The sequence below is a fragment of the Lygodium microphyllum genome, chromosome 9 (assembly GCF_053477565.2).
Source record: "Lygodium microphyllum isolate KBCC chromosome 9, Lygodium_microphyllum_v1.1.10, whole genome shotgun sequence".
NCBI classification, from domain to species: Eukaryota; Viridiplantae; Streptophyta; class Polypodiopsida; order Schizaeales; family Lygodiaceae; genus Lygodium; species Lygodium microphyllum.
Window position 1 is genome coordinate 101,713,666 of NC_141143.1, and position 21,428 is coordinate 101,735,093.

A 21,428-nucleotide genomic window follows, 5' to 3' on the forward strand; every position below is an offset into this window, starting at 1 on the left:
ATGATTGGTTATCAAAGACCATTAACTTAAAGTGTTCAATGCTTTTTCTTGTGATTGATTGTTTGTCTTAGTCCCATAAAATTGGATAAGTCTTCTTAAGTTGGACAAAGTAAACACAGATCCCAATACCATACCTTTGAACATAGACTATGAGTGGAGATTTTTGGCCTAATGCTTGAAGACTACGTACTTGTTTGTCATGGCAGTTGTGATTAGGGATTTGGAATACGCGGAAACTTTGTCGGGAAGGTAAGGAGAACCAACACCTTCACTAGTGGAATTTTGTTTTTCAATTGACCAACTGAAGCATGTGCTACCCTTTGTAGAAGAATCCATGGTGTTGGATGTTGGGAAGGTTAAGGAAGTCGGTGACCTCAAGGCTTACATTTGTCTAGTGTAAGTCTTAAGTTTTGGGATGGACTCACATGGCACGTTAACAATGCTAATGAAGTAGACCTTTTGGTTTTTTAGTGTGCTAATAAACTAAGGTTAAAACCATAATTGGAAGTTAGAAAATAAGAACCTAGGTCCCAAAACACAACAAAGGGAGGGAAGTTGGAGCTTGGAAAGGATAAAGCAGGGGAGAGAATTTAGGTTGCAGGAGGCATTTAATAACGCAATCTAAAAGAATATTGGGAGTCAATAATACGAGAAATGAATAAAGAGGATAAAGAAAAGGAATGTGACAGTAATTGGGAGTTAAAATAATGACGTTGTGAGGTCGCTGTGGAAGGAAAGATTTAACGGCGCCCTTATAAATGCTATGGCGAGCTCTGAAGATCTACAGCTTGGCAGCCCTTAATTTCTCCCATCTGAGAGATAGGAATTACTATATTTCTAGAGATGCAATCCTACATCTTTCCAAGGCGATGCTCGATACTCCCTGAGTCGGAGTCCTTGTGAGTCAAGAGATCATCACACTATCAACGATTTAGCACTTCTCAGTCACAGACAAACACACACACACACACACACACACGATATACTGCTATTCTCTCTTTCTCTCTCTGGTTCGTCTCTGTCTAACCTCTCGAGCTATGGAGATAACCTCGCAGCAGCCTCTGCGCTATAGTGGTTCCGAAGGAGCATGGTGGTCTCTTTCTCTGCCCTTCGTGGCTACATTGCCGCCATTGTCTAGCTCTCCTCAATTGATGTCGTCTGTCTCATGGCTAGCCATGATTCTCACTCTCCTGACAGCATGTACTTTGCTCATGCATTGGGCAGCTCCAGGCGGCCCTGCCTGGGGCCGCACCAAAGCCCCCGCCACCATACCTGGCCCCCGGGGCTGGCCCCTGATCGGCAGTCTGCTCGACATGGGCGGCTTGGCGCACGTGCGCCTGGCCGAGCTCGCCCAGAGCTGCGCAGCAACGACCCTCATGGCCCTCAGCCTCGGGGAGACGCGTGTCATCCTGACGTGCGTCCCGGAGGTGGCGAGGGAGATCCTCGCGAGCTCTGCGTTCGCGAACCGTCCGATCAAGCGCTCGGCGCGGGAGCTGCTCTTCGACCGTGCGATGGGGTTTGCGCCATACGGGTCGTATTGGCGGAACCTAAGGAGGATCGCGGCAACGCACCTGTTCGCCCCCCGGCGGATGGCGGCCCACGAGGGGTCCCGCCAGCGCCAGGCCGGCCTCATGCTGGACGCCGTGGCCCGGGCCATGGACGCCGCCGGGGTGGTAGCCGTCCGGCCCTTTCTGCAGCACGCCTCCGTCAACAACATTATGGGCTCCGTCTTCGGCCGGACATACTCCTTCGACGCATGCGATGACGAAGCCCGCCGCCTGCAGGCCATGATCCGAGAAGGCTTCGATCTCCTGGGTGCATTCAACTGGTCCGACCATCTCCCATGGCTCGGCTTCCTCGACGCGCAGCGCATCTCCCAGCGATCCTCTGCGCTGGTGATCCAGGTCAAGCAGTTTGTGCAGAAGATCATCGACGAGCATAGGCAAGTTCCCGCGGCAGAGAGGCAAGTGACTGAGTCGGATTTCGTCGACGTGCTGCTGTCGCTGGACGAGTCGGAGAAGCTGTGCGATGCGGATATGATTGCAGTGCTATGGGTGAGTAGCCCCGTGGGGTCCTATAATACTGTCTCTGTGTACTGATTTCGAAGTTAAAGTCACGGCGTCTTGCTTAAGTTTATGTACTATTTGACACCCGCATCTCACAACTCTACCACCTTCTTGTCAATTCTGCAGGAAATGATCTTCCGTGGCACGGATACGACGGCCATCCTGATGGAATGGGTTTTGGCGGAGCTGGTCCTGCACCCAGAGGTTCAAGCCCGCGCTCAGCAGGAGATCGACAATGTGGCGGGCGATGGCGGTGCAGCAATAGCAGAAGCAGACCTGGTAAGGCTGCCATACCTGCAAGCAGTGATCAAGGAGACTCTGCGGATGCACCCACCGGGCCCGCTGCTCTCGTGGGCGCGCCTGGCGATCGAAGATGTTCACGTGGCAGGGTATCGAGTGCCAGCGGGGACGACGGCGATGGTGAACATGTGGGCCATAACGCACGATCCGGCGGTGTGGGAGGAGCCTGGTAGGTTCAGGCCGGAGAGGTTCCTGGCGAGAGACGGCGGGGCTGACGTGGATATAAGGGGGGGAGATCTGAGGCTGGCGCCTTTCGGGGCGGGGAGGCGGGTGTGCCCGGGCAGGGCGCTGGGCCATATCACGGTGCAGCTGTGGGCGGCGCGGCTGCTGCAGCGCTTCGATTGGGCAGCCCACCCGGATTACCCAGTGGATCTATCAGAGGTTCTCAAGCTCTCCTGCGAGATGCAGCATCCGCTCCGCGTGCGTGCCATCCCTCGTCATCCGCCTGCCAGTCGTGAGTATCAACAAACCAGCCAATCATAGAAATGCCAGCCACCCAGCCAGCCAATGATTAACAACCACCCTCTCCGCCCGCCAATCATTATCAACCACATCATCAACACAGCACAATATCGGAAATTTTCCCTCTCCCCCCCGGCAAATGTGCAGATCGCCTTTTTTTGCCTGCCTAGCCGTGTTCTCGAGAGCCTCCATTTTTGTCAGCTTCTCTCCTTTCATATCATCAGATGGAAAATCCTCTCATAATGTTCATTAATCATCCTCCTAAACCCCCAAGTATTATCAGTTTTGATTTCCCCTCCCCCCTTGCCTACCTTTTTTGCATCTCTCATGTCAATCGGGGCTCTCTCTCTCTCTCTCTCTCATTGGGTGGGAGCTGCTGCTGCTGCTGCCTCTGGGAAGGTCGCCAACTCACACTTATCACACATTAAGAAACCGTGTGACGTGTAATATAGATATGGCCGTGGCGGCTTTTGTAACTAATTAAATCAGCTTTTACGATTTATAGAAACTGCCTCAAAAGTTTCACATCACTGTGATCAGAGCTCGTCCCCTTAGATTTTCTTAATTACTAAGTCCGCGTACCTGCTTCACTGCCCAGCGTTTTCTAGAAACTCCAAGCTTCTTATTTCATGACTTCGAGTCTCACAAATTATAATAGGCTTTTCTCAAGCTGCTAGCTGGAACGTCTGCTTCCAACTACAATTAGAAAAGAGTTTTCCGGGATTTTCAACTGAACCACACCGAATTCTCCCGAGCAGTTGGGAGTCCTCAGTCAACGATCGATTTAGGATTCTTCATTATCGACATCTTAAATGCAGAAAGGAGAATTCTTTTATCCGTCGGAAGTACAGCACGCAATGATACATTTCAACTTCTAAGCGAATAATTATACTGCTTCAATAATCACATCTTCTTTTAAGTTCAACCAACAAGTGTAGCTGGGTGGTATGGCTCTTCCGAGTGAAAGCAGAGAAGCATCTTTCACTAATCAGCCATTTTCCCAACAAGTCAGTACCTAAGGTGAAATGCCTTCATCTTCGGAAGGGAACATTAACTGCAAAGAACAACATGATTTATAAACCTGGGGTCCTGTATTTGCTGGGGGAGCCTAACTCCAACCTAAAAATTCAATTATGTTTTTTCTTGGAAAAAGAAAATAGTAGATCATTGAGTTGGAAACAAAGACTTCTTAAATTCCATTGAAAAACTCCTCTTGAAGTTTGTGAGGAATGTGTTGCAGCTGGCCTTGGAGTAAAGTAGTCGAAGGTAGAACTTTTAAGTCTTGTATTTGGTGGGAGACTAACTCCAACCTAAAGATTGAATCGTCTTTTGGATAAAGAAAAGGGTGGACAATGCATCAATTGGTTTGGAAGTCTTAGAAGCAAGCAAATTAGGGTAGAGAACCACCCAACTACTAGAGAGGAAGAGAGATGCAATCCAATGTCTAATAGGAAAGAAAGTTGGCTGGCCGTCTTTGTTGACAACAACCAATAGTAGTTTCGACAGTTTGTGCTTCCACACACACTAAGGTTAAACACACACTAAGGTTAAGCTGGTAAAAGGGAGGAATGAGACAAATTAGACACTTCCCTCTAGATTGAGTGAAGGTTAAGCGGGAACTGTGCCTTTGTAGATTGAGGGAAGATATAGAAGAAACAACGCTAGGAAAGCTACACACAGCCTTCCAACTAGTTGTATGTGCTACTTTGGAGGGTCTTGTTCCCAAAGCTTCTTACCAAGGACAAAATTGGGAAATTTAGCCTTACAAGTCCTCTTTGCTCCTTTTGTTGCAATAGAAAGATGTGTTCCACTTGATCTAGGGTTGTCCCCTAATCAGAAGGGTGTGCTTTGTATGTTTTACCTAATTTGAGTATCACTCGTTTGAGTCAATGAAAGTAGTGGACCTCAGGGAAGGGTATTGCAAAATGGTCAGTGTCTTGTTCACTAGTGCAATTTTCAAAGTGGTTGCGTTTTCTCAAGGATTTAGTCTTCAATGGTTAATAAGGTGAGGGTGCCCATTTGCACCTCTTCGCTTGCATTAGCTACCCAACTGCTATTAAGGGCCATTGAAGTTAAAGCAAAGAGGGCTTATCAAAGGCAGTCCATTGCTTGATGGCGAGGTGTTCACCACCAAATGTTTGTTGATGACAACACAAATGTAATGTTAGTTGAGCAAAGCATGATGGAAATATTTATGAGTCTCTCTCCATTGTATCAAGATCCAAGGCCATCTACTTGTCATGGGATCCTCCTCTTAAGTAGATGACTAACTTGGGTTTCAAGCTCATTAGGCTAAGGGGAGGTGTTCAGACTAGTTATACACTAGGATGTGTCCACAACCCCATATTTGGGAATTTCCCATTGATATGGGAATTCCAAATCAAAATGGATTTCATGAATTTTGGAAATATCATTAATTTGGAACTTGGTGCAATGGAACATATTATTGCTTATGGTTGTTTCCAAGAGATTGAAAAAAACTAAAAAATGTGGTGTTAATAAATACCTTAGTTTTAATATTCTTGAAAATCTTCAGTCGAGGGATTCTTGTAGACTTTGTTTGGCCTTCAATACAACCTTTGGGGGAATTTTAAAATAATAAGGTGAGGGTGGTGCCCATTTGCACCTCTTTGCTTGCTTTAGCTACCCAACCACTATTAAGGGCCATCGAAGTTAAAGGAGAGAGGGCTTATCAAAGGCATTCCATTGCCTGATGGCGAGGTGTTCACCACCAAATGTTTGTTGATGACAACACGAATGTAATGTTAGTTGAGCAAAGCATGATGGAAATATTTATGAGTCTCTCTCCAGTGTATCAAGATCCAAGGTCATATACTTGTCATGGGATCCTCCTCTTAAGTAGATGACTAACTTGGGTTTCAAGCTCATTAGGCTAGGGGAGGTAATCAGACTAGTTATACACTAGGATGTGTCCACAACCCCATATTTGGGAATTTTCCATTAATATGGGAATTCCAAATCAAAATGGATTTTGTGAATTTTGGGAATATAATTAATTTGGAACTTGGTGCAATGGAACATATTATTGCTTATGGTTGTTTCCGAGAGATTGAAAAAACTAAAAATTGTGGTGTTAATAAATACCTTAGTTTTAATATCCTTGAAAATCTTCAGTCAAGGGATTCTTGTAGACTTTGTTTGGCCTTCAATACAACCTTTGGGGGAATTTTAAAAATTTTGCAAGATTTTGTACCTTTCTTCATCCAAGAGAAGACAATGCTATCTATTGTTTCCCATTGTTCAATATCTTTTTTGTTGCACATCCAATATTTATCCCAACAATTAAGAGACCTTTGCATCTGTAGCATTTTGACGACTACAAACTTGTGCCCAATATTGTATATGTACCTTGTTGAAGTTTTTGGAGTTTCTATTTGTATCCACCTCACTTTGTGCAACACCAAGTCATATGGGATATATTAGATCTGAAGGTCTAACAAGCACAAAGTCATCTTTCTTAACATCAAACATTGGTTCAAATGTATATTTGGGTAGTTTGCTGAGAGGACCATAGTAGTGATCATTCAACTCTTCTAATCCAATAAAGTCCATATGCATTATCTACATCTATATTGGTTACATTGCTTTGTGTTCTTGGCCAAAAATCTATGAAAAATATATATTCTTGGACATTTGGAGTTTGAAGAGTGTAGATCATATGTTTCCAATAATCAACCACTGGTGCTATAAACTTTGTGAACTCTGCTTTAGGTCCTACATTTGACCATCTTTCCCAATACTTCAAATAATCTTTAACTTCACTTACTACTTCTTGATGATCCTTATAAATATACTTGAACATGGGCAGCAACATTGGAACACTCTTTGGAAGAGTAGGCTTTCCTCTCTTCCATAATTCAATGCCACCTTCTCTTGGTAACTGGTCATTGGGACTTTAGATGCATCTTGTATTGCATGACAGGTGTATCTCCTTGTATATGAAATCGAAATTAAAGAGGTTTTGAGTGATCAACAAGTGTATCTTTGGAATCACACAAGTATCCCTCAATATATCTCTCAAAGTTAAGCACATGTGTCAATAAGAAAGGTGTAGGACTTGTCATCTGGCATGATTGGAGATGTTGCATAAGATGAGGAAAAGTGAAGGTCATGCTTGTCCTTAGCTTCTTTGAAAATGTTCTAAACATTGCATCAATGTTTTCATGTGTATGACCCATTATAAGAAACCCAAGCTGGACCATCTTGAATGTTTCTCATGCAAAAAGCAATGATAGATATACAAAGAGATAGTGTTTTTTATTTTCTAATCCATAATTATCAAGTTGAAGTATCAAGTTCTCTGGCAATCGTTTGAAATGATGATGGCCATCTTGTGGTGTATTATCTTCCATGCATGCTTTATTTTGCGCAACACCTTTGATGGTGGTCCAATGCTTTTTTCAAGTTGAGGGCTTTTAGTAGCACAGAGGTTGAACTCGACATTCCATCTACCTGTAGATCACCATTTGCATGCTTGTGTAGTCACTCCAAGTTCTTGAAGCACAAGGATGAGACAAGAGCAATGAGGCAATTGTGAAGTTAGGATTGTGAGGCCATAAATCAAGTGAGAAATGTCCATATCTACCTTCTGCATACCCATGTGTAATCACGCTTGTTAAAGAAACTGGTAGTTGAGTAGATATTTCAGCCTTTTTTTATCGAAGCCTTAACCTAGGGATAGATGTCTTTTGTTGGTCCATCTTATCATGTATGATGGATAAGTTTTTCTCTAGATCTAATGCTGAGGCCAAGCGCCAACTGCAATAGATGTTTCAACAACTTTGTTGTTGTAGCATGTGACATTGACGCTTTTATAGCAACACATTTCACTCTTGAAGACACTTTGTTGCTACAAGTTGCTCTTTGATCTCTAAGCAAATACTACATTGGAGAGTTCACTTGTCTTTGCTAAGATTACATGCTTGAACTCAGTGTTCCAAATATGATTGAAGGTGGACAAGGACATTGCTTACATCTAATACCATTCAATGTTGCATTTACTTCTGTCCATATATCTAACTACTTGTAAACATTTGGGATGATGAATTGTGTTTCCCTTGATCTATTTTGCATTGTTTTACTCTTATGTGGCATTTGCTATGCATTCTTCTTGAGAAAGTCTCTAAGGATATTGGCTCTTCACATCTCTGTGTGATCTCAAGTTGCTCTTATTACCCCATGTTTCCATGCATTGCCCCCCTTACGCAAGGCTAAAATTGTGTTTTGTATCTATAAAAAGATGTCTTTAGGATTCCATGAATCTCATACCATGCTGCCCTTCCACATACCACTCGTCCATTGAAGATGAATCTATATTTCCTTGTTCCCATATGATCAATCCTGCATGATGACTCAAACTTGTCATAAACATAGTTTGTGTGGTCTTCAACTTGTAATCCCCAAAAGTATTTACGTAATTGTTGTATTGCTTATCTATCAACAAATCAACAACACTTTTCCTGGCAACAATCAATCGTGGAAACCTGTGAAATGGAGTCCATAGAAGCTCTCAAGTTTGCACCTTTAGGGGGCAAAAATTCGAGACTTTCTATTGACCATACAATATGATCATTTTTGAACAAAAATTGATTTTTTTGTAGAAACAGAATCTTCATTGGTATCTTCCATGTTTTTGGCACAAGTATTTACAAAGATAAATTGCATGTATGATTGTTGTTGTAGCAGTAGTGTTCCATCATCAAAGGTGACCTGTTTAATAGGCCATCTTTCCAAAGTGACATAGTGGAGGTTGTCACCTATATATGTTCTTGTGGTTTGATCAAGGGCTTTATCTACCACCACACAAACATCTTTTTCTTCCAACAATTAAAAGTTCATCATATCATATGGAAAAGCCAATAATATAACCCATGTCCCAACACACATTGTGTTGCCTTTTGTCCATAGCATCACTTTGCGTTCTCTCTAACCTTCACAAATGCTAAGCACATCAACATCCTCAAAAGAAGGTAAGACATGGTTTGATTCATAATCATCTCCTTCATCACGAATTGTTATTGAGTTTAAAACAACCATTACTTCTTTCTTTCCCCATTTTGCAAAACCACCTACAGCTTCAGGAATCTTCATTGCATCAATTATTGAGAATGGCAAATATGTTGTTACATTTAGACATTTATCAATAGCCCCACTGAAATATATCCATCTTGAAGTGTTTCTCCATGGGATGTCTCATTTGGATATATCGCATGCACTTTTCCAAGTGCAACAATCTCATGATTAGCTAACAAATTTATAGTTTCTCCAAAATAAAATTCATTATTCATGATACTTGTACAAGTGAGAAAATGGAGATTTATACTGAAACATTAAATAGAATGAGTCCAACATCTATAATACAAAGTATTAATAGAAACATATTACAGAAATGGGATAGATTTGGCCGTATCATGAACTATGTCCTAAACTAAAGAAGAAAAGATTCTTCTATTATTTTTAGTTTCCATTGATTTTACTTTATTTTATCAGCTACTCTTTGTGTAAGCAAAAACTTTTTTGTGTGTTTTTATTGGGGAAAGATATAGCAAATAGTCAAAACTTGTACTATATCTATTCGATACGAGAACAATGATTAAAATCCTTTATAATGTATATAAGAAAAGATTTAGCTACTTGGTCAAAAATCTATTGTATGTATTCCACACGATAGTGCAAATATACAAATTCTTTGTGATCCCCATAGGAAAAGACATAGTCAAATGATTGAAACCTTTATTGCATGTATTCCACATGACAAAAAGGATAAAAGTTCATTATGGTTTCCATAGAAAAATATTTAGCCACATGGTCAAAACCTCAAGCAAATACATATAAGAACGATAAGAATACATTATGATCTTTATGGGAAAAGATTTAGTCAAATGGTCAAAATCTCTATTGCAAGTATTTTACACTAGACTTAGGATTATAATTCTGTGATGTTCATAAGAAAAGATTTAGCCAATATATGGTCAAAATATTTATTGTATGTAACCTAGATGATATCAAGGATAATAATTGTTTGTGATGTCCATAGAACAAGATTAAGCCAAATGGTCAAAGCCTCTATTGTATGTATTTCACATGGCAACAAGGATAAACAATCTTTGTGATCTCCATAATACAATATTTGATCAAATGATCAAAAGTTTTAGTTTATGTATTCCACATGACAACAAGGACAAATATATTTTATGAGAAACATTGACCTTGTGCTTAAATGTTAAAACCACAAGGACCTCCAAAGAGTAGGAGATTTCATTTCCTATGACATGAAGCTGTAAAGATTGAGAAAATTTCACCATCAATTAGAAGCTATTTGAGAAGGAAAGATAATTTGTATCATGGTTAAATATTTATAAATATTATAATACCTACTTGTCCATAATAGTAAAATGTAACATATGGCATTTTATTTTTATGTTATACTATTTTAGTCTAAATCATGTTATATTAATATGTCATACTATGTGCATATCATAGAATATAGTATCAAAATATATTTAATAATATAAAAATATATTTTAATTTAGTTTTATCAATAATTAATAAATATAATTAAAATATATTAAATCATATTATGTAAGATTATGTATATTTAATGTGTCTAGTGTGTAATGTGTAATGTCATTGAGGATTTTAAAGTTGCTTCAATGATCCAACAGGGTAGGATAGAGAGTATGTAGGCAATATCTCTAGTTGTGGAAATAAGTGTAGTATCCCAATCGTGGGTTCTTAGGGGGGAGGGGTTTGGGAAAACCATCCCCAACTACAGGGGTCCAGAGGGCAGTGTCCTCTAGTGGGGGTTTGGGGGCAACGCTCCTAGTGGACGTCAGCGGCGGGGAGAGGGGAGGGGGAAGGGAGGGGAAGCATCCCCGGTGGTGGATTGGGGACAACACCCCTAGTGAGGGTCTGAGGTAGCGTCTTTGATTGGGGTCTAGGGACAACATCCCTAGCGATAGGGTTTGGGGACTATCGATAGATCCTGGTGGGTGACGATATAGGCATTACGTAATTTTAAAAAAAATTACAACTTAAAATATTTTAAAAAAGTACAAATTAAAATATTTTTTAAAAATTAAAAATAATTATAAAAATAAGATTTAAATCTACTCGTATTTTGTAACAAGTTATGGTAATTCGAATAGCACAATACATTAAATGATCCTTTTCATGAGATTGGTCTTCACAACTAATCATGACGTTTTTCAAAACGAGTTTCTCTTCTTCTCCCTCTCTCTTCCACACAACTCTCTGACTTGAGTGTTTTCTCTGTTGCGTTTTTACAATTGCAGGTTTTGCATCTCTAATCCTCTATGTTTTTATCTCTGCTCATGTCACTCTTCTCTTACTACAAGTTTTGTAGCCCTAATCTGTGGCAGTTCTATCCCCCTACTCTTTTATGAGTACTCTTTACTGTTTTATTTTCTCAACTAAAACAGATTGTGCAGTGCAAATTTTAATTCGTATGGGTATTGTGACCAAAACTGCATGCATTTTCAAATCAGAAATCTTGCTCCAAGAGTTCACTAATTCTATAGGGTAGTGAATGATCACCACTCCCCAATGTGTTTGCTCTATTTCACGGGTGATTCCTATTATGTTATGAATATCATAGAGATTGCTTACTTCTACTAACTACAATAGGTTTTAGACTCTTCTCTACTTTATTTTTGATTTTTAGTTAAACTACACCAATTTGGTACTAGTGATTCTCCACTTCTTTTCTAATCTCTACTAATGCATACTCTCTTGATCAATTCAATCCATGCAATTACTACAAATCACACTACTAATCTTTCATATGATTAGTATAGAATGATATTAAGATCAAGCATCACAATCATTATCTAAATAAGAATCACGTATAAAAATTAAGTGTAATATTCACTTTTGTAGCAATGGGATTAGGCACTTACTCTTGGAAATTCAATGTCTTCTTCTTCTTCCCGATTGATTGATTGATATCTTGGAGTGCTTGTCATTATTGATGCCCACTACCCTACAAATGATAGATTCTTTGCTGTTAATATAAAAAACATGATTTTGTGTAATGTTGAAAATACTCTCTTTGTTGTGAATATGAAAAATATGATTTGTGTAATGCTAAAACGACTCTCTTGGATGTGAATATGAAATAAATGGTTTGTGTAATGCTTTTATCAATCAGTGCTTTTAAAATACTAACCTTTCTTTCTATTGTGTGATCTTATATACCTTAAGGTTTTGCCTCAAGGCTAAATCTAGCCTTATATTTCTTATATTGTTCACTAATATTAGAGCATGTTATCAAGTTCTTATACATCACATTATCCTTTACTATATAGCACTCTCTATTATACTATATTTTCATAGTAAAAACATTTTCATAATATTTGATCATTATATTCTTTAATTTTACAATAAGCATATGGCCAAATAATACTTACCAATACTTAATAAAGCATATTATATGGAATGCAATATATGATTTTGCCATAGGATGAAATTTGATCTGCTAACAACACATATCATGATCTTTCATCATTCTATCTATTAGATCATATGGTACTAAAAATTTTCCTACAATATCACAAGTACTTTTTGTTATTTTATCCAATATAATCTAAGATTTGGCCATGTGGTTAAATCTTTTCTTATAATATAAGATGTAGTTTTTGTTATTTTTTCCATTATACTGTGAGATTTGGTCATGTGACCAAATATTCTCCTTAAGCTATCTCTTGGCTAAAACAAGGACTCTTGCAATAAATCAACCACTTTGTTCATTCAACTACAAGAATGACATTTCACCATTTGGTTAGATGCTTTCTTGCATTATCAACCCTTAGTTACTTCCAACATGGATGACTATTTTCTACTTAGAATTCCTTACTTTCTATAATTTGGCCATGTGGTCACATCTTGTCTTGCAACAAACAAACCACTTTTTTGGGAATTAATTGTGAAAAATTAAGACTAAATCTATGGTGAATCACACAAATTTTGGGTATGCTAAATTTGACCATATGGCAAAATCTTCTAAGATAAACATATTCTATATTATCTTTAAAAAAAACCATATTCTACTTGGAACTCCTTAATTATCTACTATATGTATAGGAAGTTTGGCCATGTGGTCAAAACTTGTAGTGCAAAGCTAACCACTTTGTTTACATAAACCATTTGTTTCATTTCATTTTTTAATAACTTCCTACCTATATGGTCATATACAAATATCATATTATTTTACCACAAATTAGCCACTTTATCCATTTCACTATAAAATAAAAATTGCCCATATGGTCAAATATTTCACTTTGTTATCAATGCTAACATCCAAAAACTCCCCATTCTTGTTTCATTCGGCCATATGATCAAATCTAATCTCATACATCTTGCAAACCATGAGACCACTTTTTCATTCCGCTATAAAATGATATTTGGCTATATAGTCAAATCCAATTTAACAACATGTTGCAACAAACAAACCACTTTCTTTATATGGTTATGAAACTAGATTTAGCCATATGGTTAAAACTAGTTTATGAAAATATAGATATATTGTAAGTTTCACCATGAGGTCAAATCTCCACCTTTTAAGTGTTTTTCACATTACCTTATGTTGATATCTATGGGGTTTTTTTACATAGCCACAAATTTTTATATGTGAATCTCATATCACAATAAACCACATCCTCTGTTTAAGTAGCCTTTAAAACCATATTGTAAAAAACCATGGCAAAGTTTCTAATCTCATAGATAAGTCTTATGACTAAATAGGTTTTGACCACATGGCTAAAACCAATGGCAACGTTTCTACAATATGACTCCTTTCAAGGGAAACTTACATGTACAATAATTAAAATGTTAACTTTGGGCTAAATGGAGTTGTGAGATTGCTACATAATCACATTGATATATGGGTGGATCTCATACTAGACTAAATCTCATTCTTTGATTAAATAGAATTTGACCATATGTCCAAAAACCTTAGCAAAGTTCTTAGCGTACAATCCTTGCATAGGAAACTTACATAGAGAAGAAATCCAATGTTAACTTAGGGACAAAATCATCCATGAGATTTTCTATATAACCACAATGAATTTTCACTACATCTCATACCACACTAACCGTTAACATTTCATTATCGCTTGACCATTTGGTTAAACCCATGGCCAAGTCTCACTATTTTTGACTAGAGTCCATGGATAAGTTTCTACTATATGATTCTTGCAAGAAAAACATAATTTATGCTAACTTAGGGCCAAAATAATCCATGATATTTGATACATAAGCACATCTATTTATGGTTAGATCTCATAACACTCTTAATCTCAAATCTTAATATTTTATTTTATGGAAGAGTCCCATTGGAGTACATTTATCTTGTATTTTGTATATTCGAAAAAGAGAAGGAAGTGTACGAAGGGCGAAGAGGAGACAAAGAATCTATCCTTGGGCCATCCTCGGGCCTTTGCGGTGAGTGCATTGTTCCCTCTTGGTTTGTTCTTGTTCTTTCTCATTTTCTTTTGTTGTTTTTGTTGAGAATGAGGTGCATTGAGGGAGAAAGAGAGGAAATGAGAGAGGGAGAAGAAGAAAAAAAAAGGAAGAAAGAACAAGATAGAGAGAATAAACATGAAACATAATAAAGAGAGAGAGAGAGAGAGAGAGAGAGAGAGAGAGAGAGAGAGATATGTATATATATATATATATATATGTATGTATATATATATATATATGTATGTATATATATATATGTATATATATAGAGGATAATGAATGACAAAACATGAGGGGGTAGAGAAAAACAAAGAGAGGGTTAGTTATTGTTCCTTAATTTCTTCTTTTCTTCTTTTTTCTTTTTACAATGATGTGCATTGAGAGAGAAAGAGAGGAAATGAGAGAGGGCGGAGAATGTGGAGCATTGAGGGAGAATGATAGGAAATGAGAGAGGGAGAAAAAGAAAGGAAAAGGAAGAGAGAACGAGAGAGAGAGAGAGAATAAACATGAAAGATAACAAATAAATGGGGAAAGAGAGAGAGAGAGGGAGGGAGAGAGGAGAATGAGTGAGAAAACATAAGGGGGTGGAGAGAAACAAAGAGAGGGGCAACAAAGAAAGAGAGAGAGAGAAAGAAATATAGAAAATAAGAGAGGGAGAATAAGAAAGGAAGAGGAAGAGAGAAATGGTCGTCACATTTGTTGTACTCTCACATTCTGAAACTGTTGAGCAATATATGAAAGGTGGGATGGTGGCTATAGTAGCAGTAGTAGTAGCAGTAGCAGTAGCAGCAGCAGGAGCAGTAGCAGTAGAGAGAGAGAGAGAGAGAGAGAGAGAGAGAGAGAGAGAGAGAGAGAGAGAGAGAGAGAGAGAGAGAGAGAGAGAGAGAGAGAGAGAGAGAGAGAGAGAGAGAGAGAGAGAGAGAGAGAGAGAGAGGTTTTGTTAAAGGTGCACCTTGGGTATGTTCGATGCTTCGAGAAGGCGCGGAAGGCCTGTGTCTCTAGGCCTAGAAAAGCAAAAGAGAGATTGGACTTGGAGGTGAATGGATGGTTTTCTTGACATGCTTTATGCTACCTCCTCCTATGCTTTTTATATCGAGTCACACACAAAGGAAAAAAGGTGGCAAGGTCCGATGCAATACCATGGGACGGGGAACACTTCGATGTAGGGTAGCTAATCTCTTGCTCCCATGCATAGCATATTAGACTTTACATATTGTAGGGCTGCCCGTAAGGGGGTGGAGAGAAACAAAGAGAGGAGCAACAAAGAAAGAGAGAGAGAGAGAGAGAGAGAGAGAGAGAGAGAGAGAGAGAGAGAGAGAGAGAGAGAGAGAGAGAGAGAGAGATAGAAAATGAGAGAGGGAGAAGAAGAAAGGAATAGGAAGAGAGAATGAGAAAGAGAGAAAAAACATGAAAGAGAAAGGGGAGATAATATAAAACGAAGAGCGCAAAGAAAGGGGGAGACAACCAAGACTTTAGTTGATGTTAATTTTGTTGAGTTACAAGAGAAGAAATCCTTTCTTAAACAATTTAAGAAATAAAAAGAGAACGAGAACAAAAACTAATTGTTTGTCGTAAGGTAGACCAAATGGAAAACGATGAAGGTCATGATGTTCAAGATTGTGAGGTATATCTTAATCAGCGTGTCCCGTGTCCTTGCTCTCAATGCAAGTTGGCAATTAAACAAAAACGTCGATTGTCTATAGAACACGTAAACGACACTTCGGTGAGTTTCAATTGGAGATAATTGATCAAGCAATCTCAGACTTTGAGATAATGGTAAGAAAAGTGTATATCAATCATGCATTGTGTTCACAAACTAATTGAATATCATATATAAAAACATTGGATGTGGCCGTAAAATTTATTACAGGGAGGTGACGTCTCATCCCAAGGAGGAGTGCACCTATTGCGGCCAATTATAAGAGTTTGTGGGCATTCGATGAATGGAGTGCTTGATCCAATCCACCATTGGAAGGCACTACCTAGTCTATACCATCAATACCCGAGGAGACGGGTAGCCTTTCAGACTTTCCTACAATTTTGGAGCATGAGATGGAGGCAATGATCGATGCATTGATTCCCATGGATGTCGAGACATCTGATTCACTTAGAGATGAAGCATCCATACCATCATATGATGGGTGCCGAGTATCTCACCTGAAGACGCTTCTTGTACTCCTAAGTGTGCGAGCAAAATATGGGTGGAGCAATGCAACTGTGACCGAGTTGTTCAGGTACCTTCTACATATGCTTCGTTGATTTCTTTTCGGCACCATTGTAAAAAACAATTGTGCTTTTTCAGGGTGTTTTATGATTTGTTTTTAGGTTGCTAAAGTATCATATATTACCACTTGGAAATACCATACCCGAGTCTCATGATGATGATGAGTGATATGTTTTATAAAAGCTTACCATGGACTACAACATCATCCATGCATGTGTCAATGATTGCATACTGTTTCGAGGCGAGTATGAGACTATGGAGACATGTCCAAAGTGTAGTTCTCATAGGTATCGACAGGACTTGCAAGAGCAAACCATCCCTAGGAAAGTTCTTATACACTTTCCACTTATCCCTCGTATACATCACATGTTTTGTACGTTGGGCTTAGCGAGCTTCACAATGTGGCATGCGCAGAATAGATCCATAGATGGAGTCCAATGAATATTAGCGGATTCACGCACATGGAGCCATATTGACCCTACCTTTCCATGCTTTGCACGACAGCCAATGAATCTTCAGCTTGATCTTGCTATAGATGGCGTGAACCCATTGTTAGAAATCAAGCTCACCGTCAGTGTGTCTTTATCTATGACTGACATCTATGACAACTAGAGTGTGCAGCTGTCTACATGTGACTATATTAAATAAGTCGGGTTAGTAGTCAGTTAGTGACCTAACTAGAGTTAGTCTATCTAGTCTACACTTACACTAGGTCACTTTATCTTGGTATTGAGTGTGCTTCTCAGTTTTGGTGTGTGGAACATGAAGAAATGACTTTGAGAGCCTGAAGGCTCATGGCTATGGTGTTTCCATGTCTCTCTCTCCTCTTTGAACATGGTATCAGAGCTTTGCCAAGTTGAGCTCTCTGGAGCAGGAGGGAGTCAAGAAGACTTGAAGAAGCTGAAGAACAAGGTTTTTTGAAAACAAAACAGGCTGCCATTACTCTGTCAAGGTATGCATTTGCTCATTTTGAACTCTATGCTTTATCACAGTGGTTGAGGCATCTCTGGGAGCCTTGGTGGGCATCTTTGAGCATATGTAAGTGCTCATTGAGCCTCATGATGAGGAGGACCAGCTGTCAACCAGATCTGGAAATCAGTGTGAACTGCACCTGTTGAGCTGGGTGGACTGCAACCTGTCAAACTTCAATGGGGCACTTGGACAAGATTCATAGGGCATGTATGCTCACTCTTGAAGGTATCTGAAGTGTATAAGAGCTAAATGCTTGTGTGGGAGCTCTGTTATGAGATGGATTAACAGACACAGATCTGTAATCAGTTTTGAACTGCTGTAAACATGAATGGACAACATGCATTCAGTCATTATTGACATACATGAGCCTTGTACTACACTTAGAAGGCATCTTTTGAGCACAAGAATGTGTCAAAGCATGTATACATTGGATCAAATGTCTTGGAGCTGAGATTTCTTGCTTAGAATACTCAGATTTGAAAATCATTGACAGGTTGAAAATTGTCATGCACAGTCAATGACAAGCATTGTGTATTACTGAAGCAATACAGGTCATCTTGGGGGTTCCATCATCTATATGAACTGACCTATACATGGTGAATGTATGGAGGATTGAAGCAAGCAATGCGCATCATTGAAAACTGAATTCTGAAGTTGAAGTAAATGCAATCGTACTGTCTTGGTTAATTACAAACAGTTCATGAAGTTTATGCCATTAGTCATTGAAGACAGGTTGTCTATGCCTACTTAGATGCTCATGTATTGAACTTGCCACTACAAAGTAAAAGCATGACATGATTGGAAGACATTTTGGAGCTGCTTGGAGCTTGTTATGCTGAATTTTGGTTGATTGCAACCTGCAACTAAATTTGTTGACACTTGTGTGTGTTGGTTATGCACTGTTCTGTGCCTCTATGCTCATGTCTTGACTGCCAAATGTACTAGCAGCTACCTGGGAGATTTTGGAACATGTATGACATGATTACCACTCAGTTTTGGACTTAAAATTGCTGCTGGTTACTCACAGTTTATAGTTTTCAGACTGCATGTATGTACCTTGGCAGTGAGGTTACAGAAGCTTAACCTGAAGCAAACACATAGCTTATGTATTGATAGTTATACCTACAGTTGAGACCACTTTTTTGTGGGTTATTTTGGGGTGTCAGTGGGCTGAAATACCCTATTTTTTTTCTGCAATTTAGTGTAGAAAACTGTCATAAACTGTTACGGACTGAACTTGGTCAGTCATACTTATTGGTCTGCAGGGAGTCAGTCACTTGATAGACAGTCTATTGCATCATGGCTAATGCACATGGGACTGACAATATCACTCAGATAGTTGGACAACAAGAACTTTGCATTATGGAAATTTAGAATGAAAAACTTTCTGGTTGGCAGAGGTTATTGGGATCTATGTACAGGAGATGAGGCTGCTCCTGAGTTGCCTGCACACAATCCAACAAATGAACAGAAAAGAGCTTATAGGCTATGGAATGAAAGAGCATGCAAGGTGTTGCATTGGTTTTCTTTATGTATATCTGATGCTATGGTAATTAAAATCACTGGATGTGAGACTCCGAAGGATGCTTGGGACATACTAATGAAAAATTATGGAACCATGACACATGCAAGGAAGATCCGGTTGAAACAGCAGTTCAACAACATGTCTAAGAATGGCAAGAGCATCCAGGTGTATACCACGGAGATTAAGACCATAGCTGATCAACTTGCTACCATTGGATCAAGTGTATCGGAAGATGATATGATTGCTGTTGCCTTGAATGGCTTAGGCAAAGAGTACAAAGCTTTTGACACTTCCATTTCTGTCAGAGAAGAGCCCCCTAGCTGGGAAGAGCTAGTTTCCTTGTTGCTGCATGAGGAAGTCAAACTTGGTTTGAATACAGGTTCCAGTGCATCTCAGAGTAGAGACACTGTGTTATACTTTAGCCATCGTGGCAAAGGATCTAGAGGTCGTGGTTCATTTCGAGGTTGTGGTGACACTCGTAATGCTTATGGACAGCAGCAGCAGCAGAGTAATTGGCATGGTGCAAATACACAAGGCCAGCATGGATCTGGCGGGTTTAGAGGCAGGGGGAGATCAATCCGAGGTAGAGGTGGTGGATCTGGTTCATGGCAGTCATCTGATAAGTCCAATAGGGATAAGGATTGCCATTATTGTGGCCAGTATGGGCATATTGCAAAGGATTGTTACAAGAAGCAGGGAGATATGAAGGCAAAGGGCAGACAGCATGGGCACTATGCATCTTCTAGTGGTGCTCATGATGAGCCAGTTGATAGACTCTTTGCCATGCAGCATGTATCCAAAAATGCATCGAGACATGATAGAGATGACAGATGGTACACTGACTCTGGAGTATCAAACCACATGACACCGCATGGAGAGTGGTTTGATGAGATGGTTGCAAGTACACATGGTCATGTATGTACTGGGGATGACACCCAACATGACATAAAGCATAAAGGGATTGTTCCTCTTATGATGCCTGATGGAAAGAAGAAAGGCCTGCATGATGTATTACATGTATCGACCATAACAAAGAATTTGTTGTCTGTGGGTCAAATGGCAGAACAGAATTTGCAAGTGAGGTTTAACAAAGATGGGTGTTTCATTGAGGAGTATGGAAACGGCTGCAAGTTAATTGCCAAGGGCAGAAGGGATGGCAGGATGTTTACATTGGATGCGACCATTCCGGGACTTAAGGCAGCCATGTTTGCTCATGATGAGAGTGCCATTCGGGATGTAGAGATTTGGCACAAGCGGATTGAACATGTCAATGTACAAAAGCTGAAATCTATGCAGCAGAAGGAAGTAGTACTTGGATTACCTAAATTCAAGTATAATGATTTTGGTCATGTATGCCCTACATGTCAGTTTGGGAAGCAGGCTCGGTTTCCTTTCATGAGATATGTAAAAAACAATACTAGGCCTTTATAGTTGGTGCACTCTGATGTCTGGGGTCCTTCACATAATGCTTCTTTTGGTGGTGCACGGTATTATGTCTCATTCATTGATGATTTCAGCAGGTACACTTGGCTTTATATTTTGAAGCATAAGGATGATGTGTTTGATGCATTCAAAGACTTCAAGAAGCATGCTAAAAAGCTCACATGTAGTTATATACTACAGCAAAACGGTGTTGCAGAGAGGAAAAACAGGGTTTTGATGGAGTCAGCTAGAGCTATGCTGAATGAAAAATGTATGCCAAATGGTTACTGGGCTGAAGCAGTGATGACTGCTGTCTATGTGCTGAATCGAACCCCTACAGCAGGGATTCATGATGTCACTCCATATGAACGACTGTATGGTCATAAACCTGATATTTCGCACTTGAAGTATTTGGCAGCATTGCATATATGCATATACCGGATGAGAAGAGAAAGAAATTGGATCCTAAGGCAGTGAAAAGTGTGTTTATAGGATATGCACATGAACGGAAAGCTTATAAGTGTTATGTACCTTCTTCGCATGAGACACTCATAAGTAGAGACGTGGTATTTGATGAGTTAGCATCCTGGTATGGGAATCCTGTTGCACTGCCTACTACTGATGGCTCACCTAGTATGAGTCATGCTGAAAATACTCCTGCAGAGAGTACTTCCATGAGTGGCTAGACAGGTGATGTATCATCTACAGTGAGTCCTTGGACAGGACGATTGCGAAGTCAGACTACTACATCCACTGACACGGATATGTCAGTGGGGGAGAACAGATAAGGGAAAAGAAAAGGTTTTTGAAGATGTAACAGGTCCACTCACTGTAGGTTATGATTCATCTAGCAGTGACAGCTTAGACAGTGAATTGGGGATTCCATCTGTTATTATGCCAGGTGCTAGGCAGAGCCGTTATGTACCGCCTCATGAGAGGCAAGCTCACAGCGAGC

General features: G+C 39.6%; 1 protein-coding gene across 1 annotated transcript; it reads left to right on the top strand.

Moving 5' to 3' along the window:
• The first annotated feature begins 804 nt into the window (after positions 1–804).
• On the top strand, positions 805–3,334 carry CYP78A7 (cytochrome P450, family 78, subfamily A, polypeptide 7). The gene is made up of 2 exons (XM_087685730.1): positions 805–2,054; positions 2,193–3,334. Exons 1-2 carry the CDS (start codon positions 1,038–1,040, stop codon positions 2,847–2,849), a joined length of 1,674 nt encoding a protein of 557 aa, XP_087541856.1. The 5' UTR covers positions 805–1,037; the 3' UTR covers positions 2,850–3,334.
• The last annotated feature ends 18,094 nt before the right edge of the window (positions 3,335–21,428 follow it).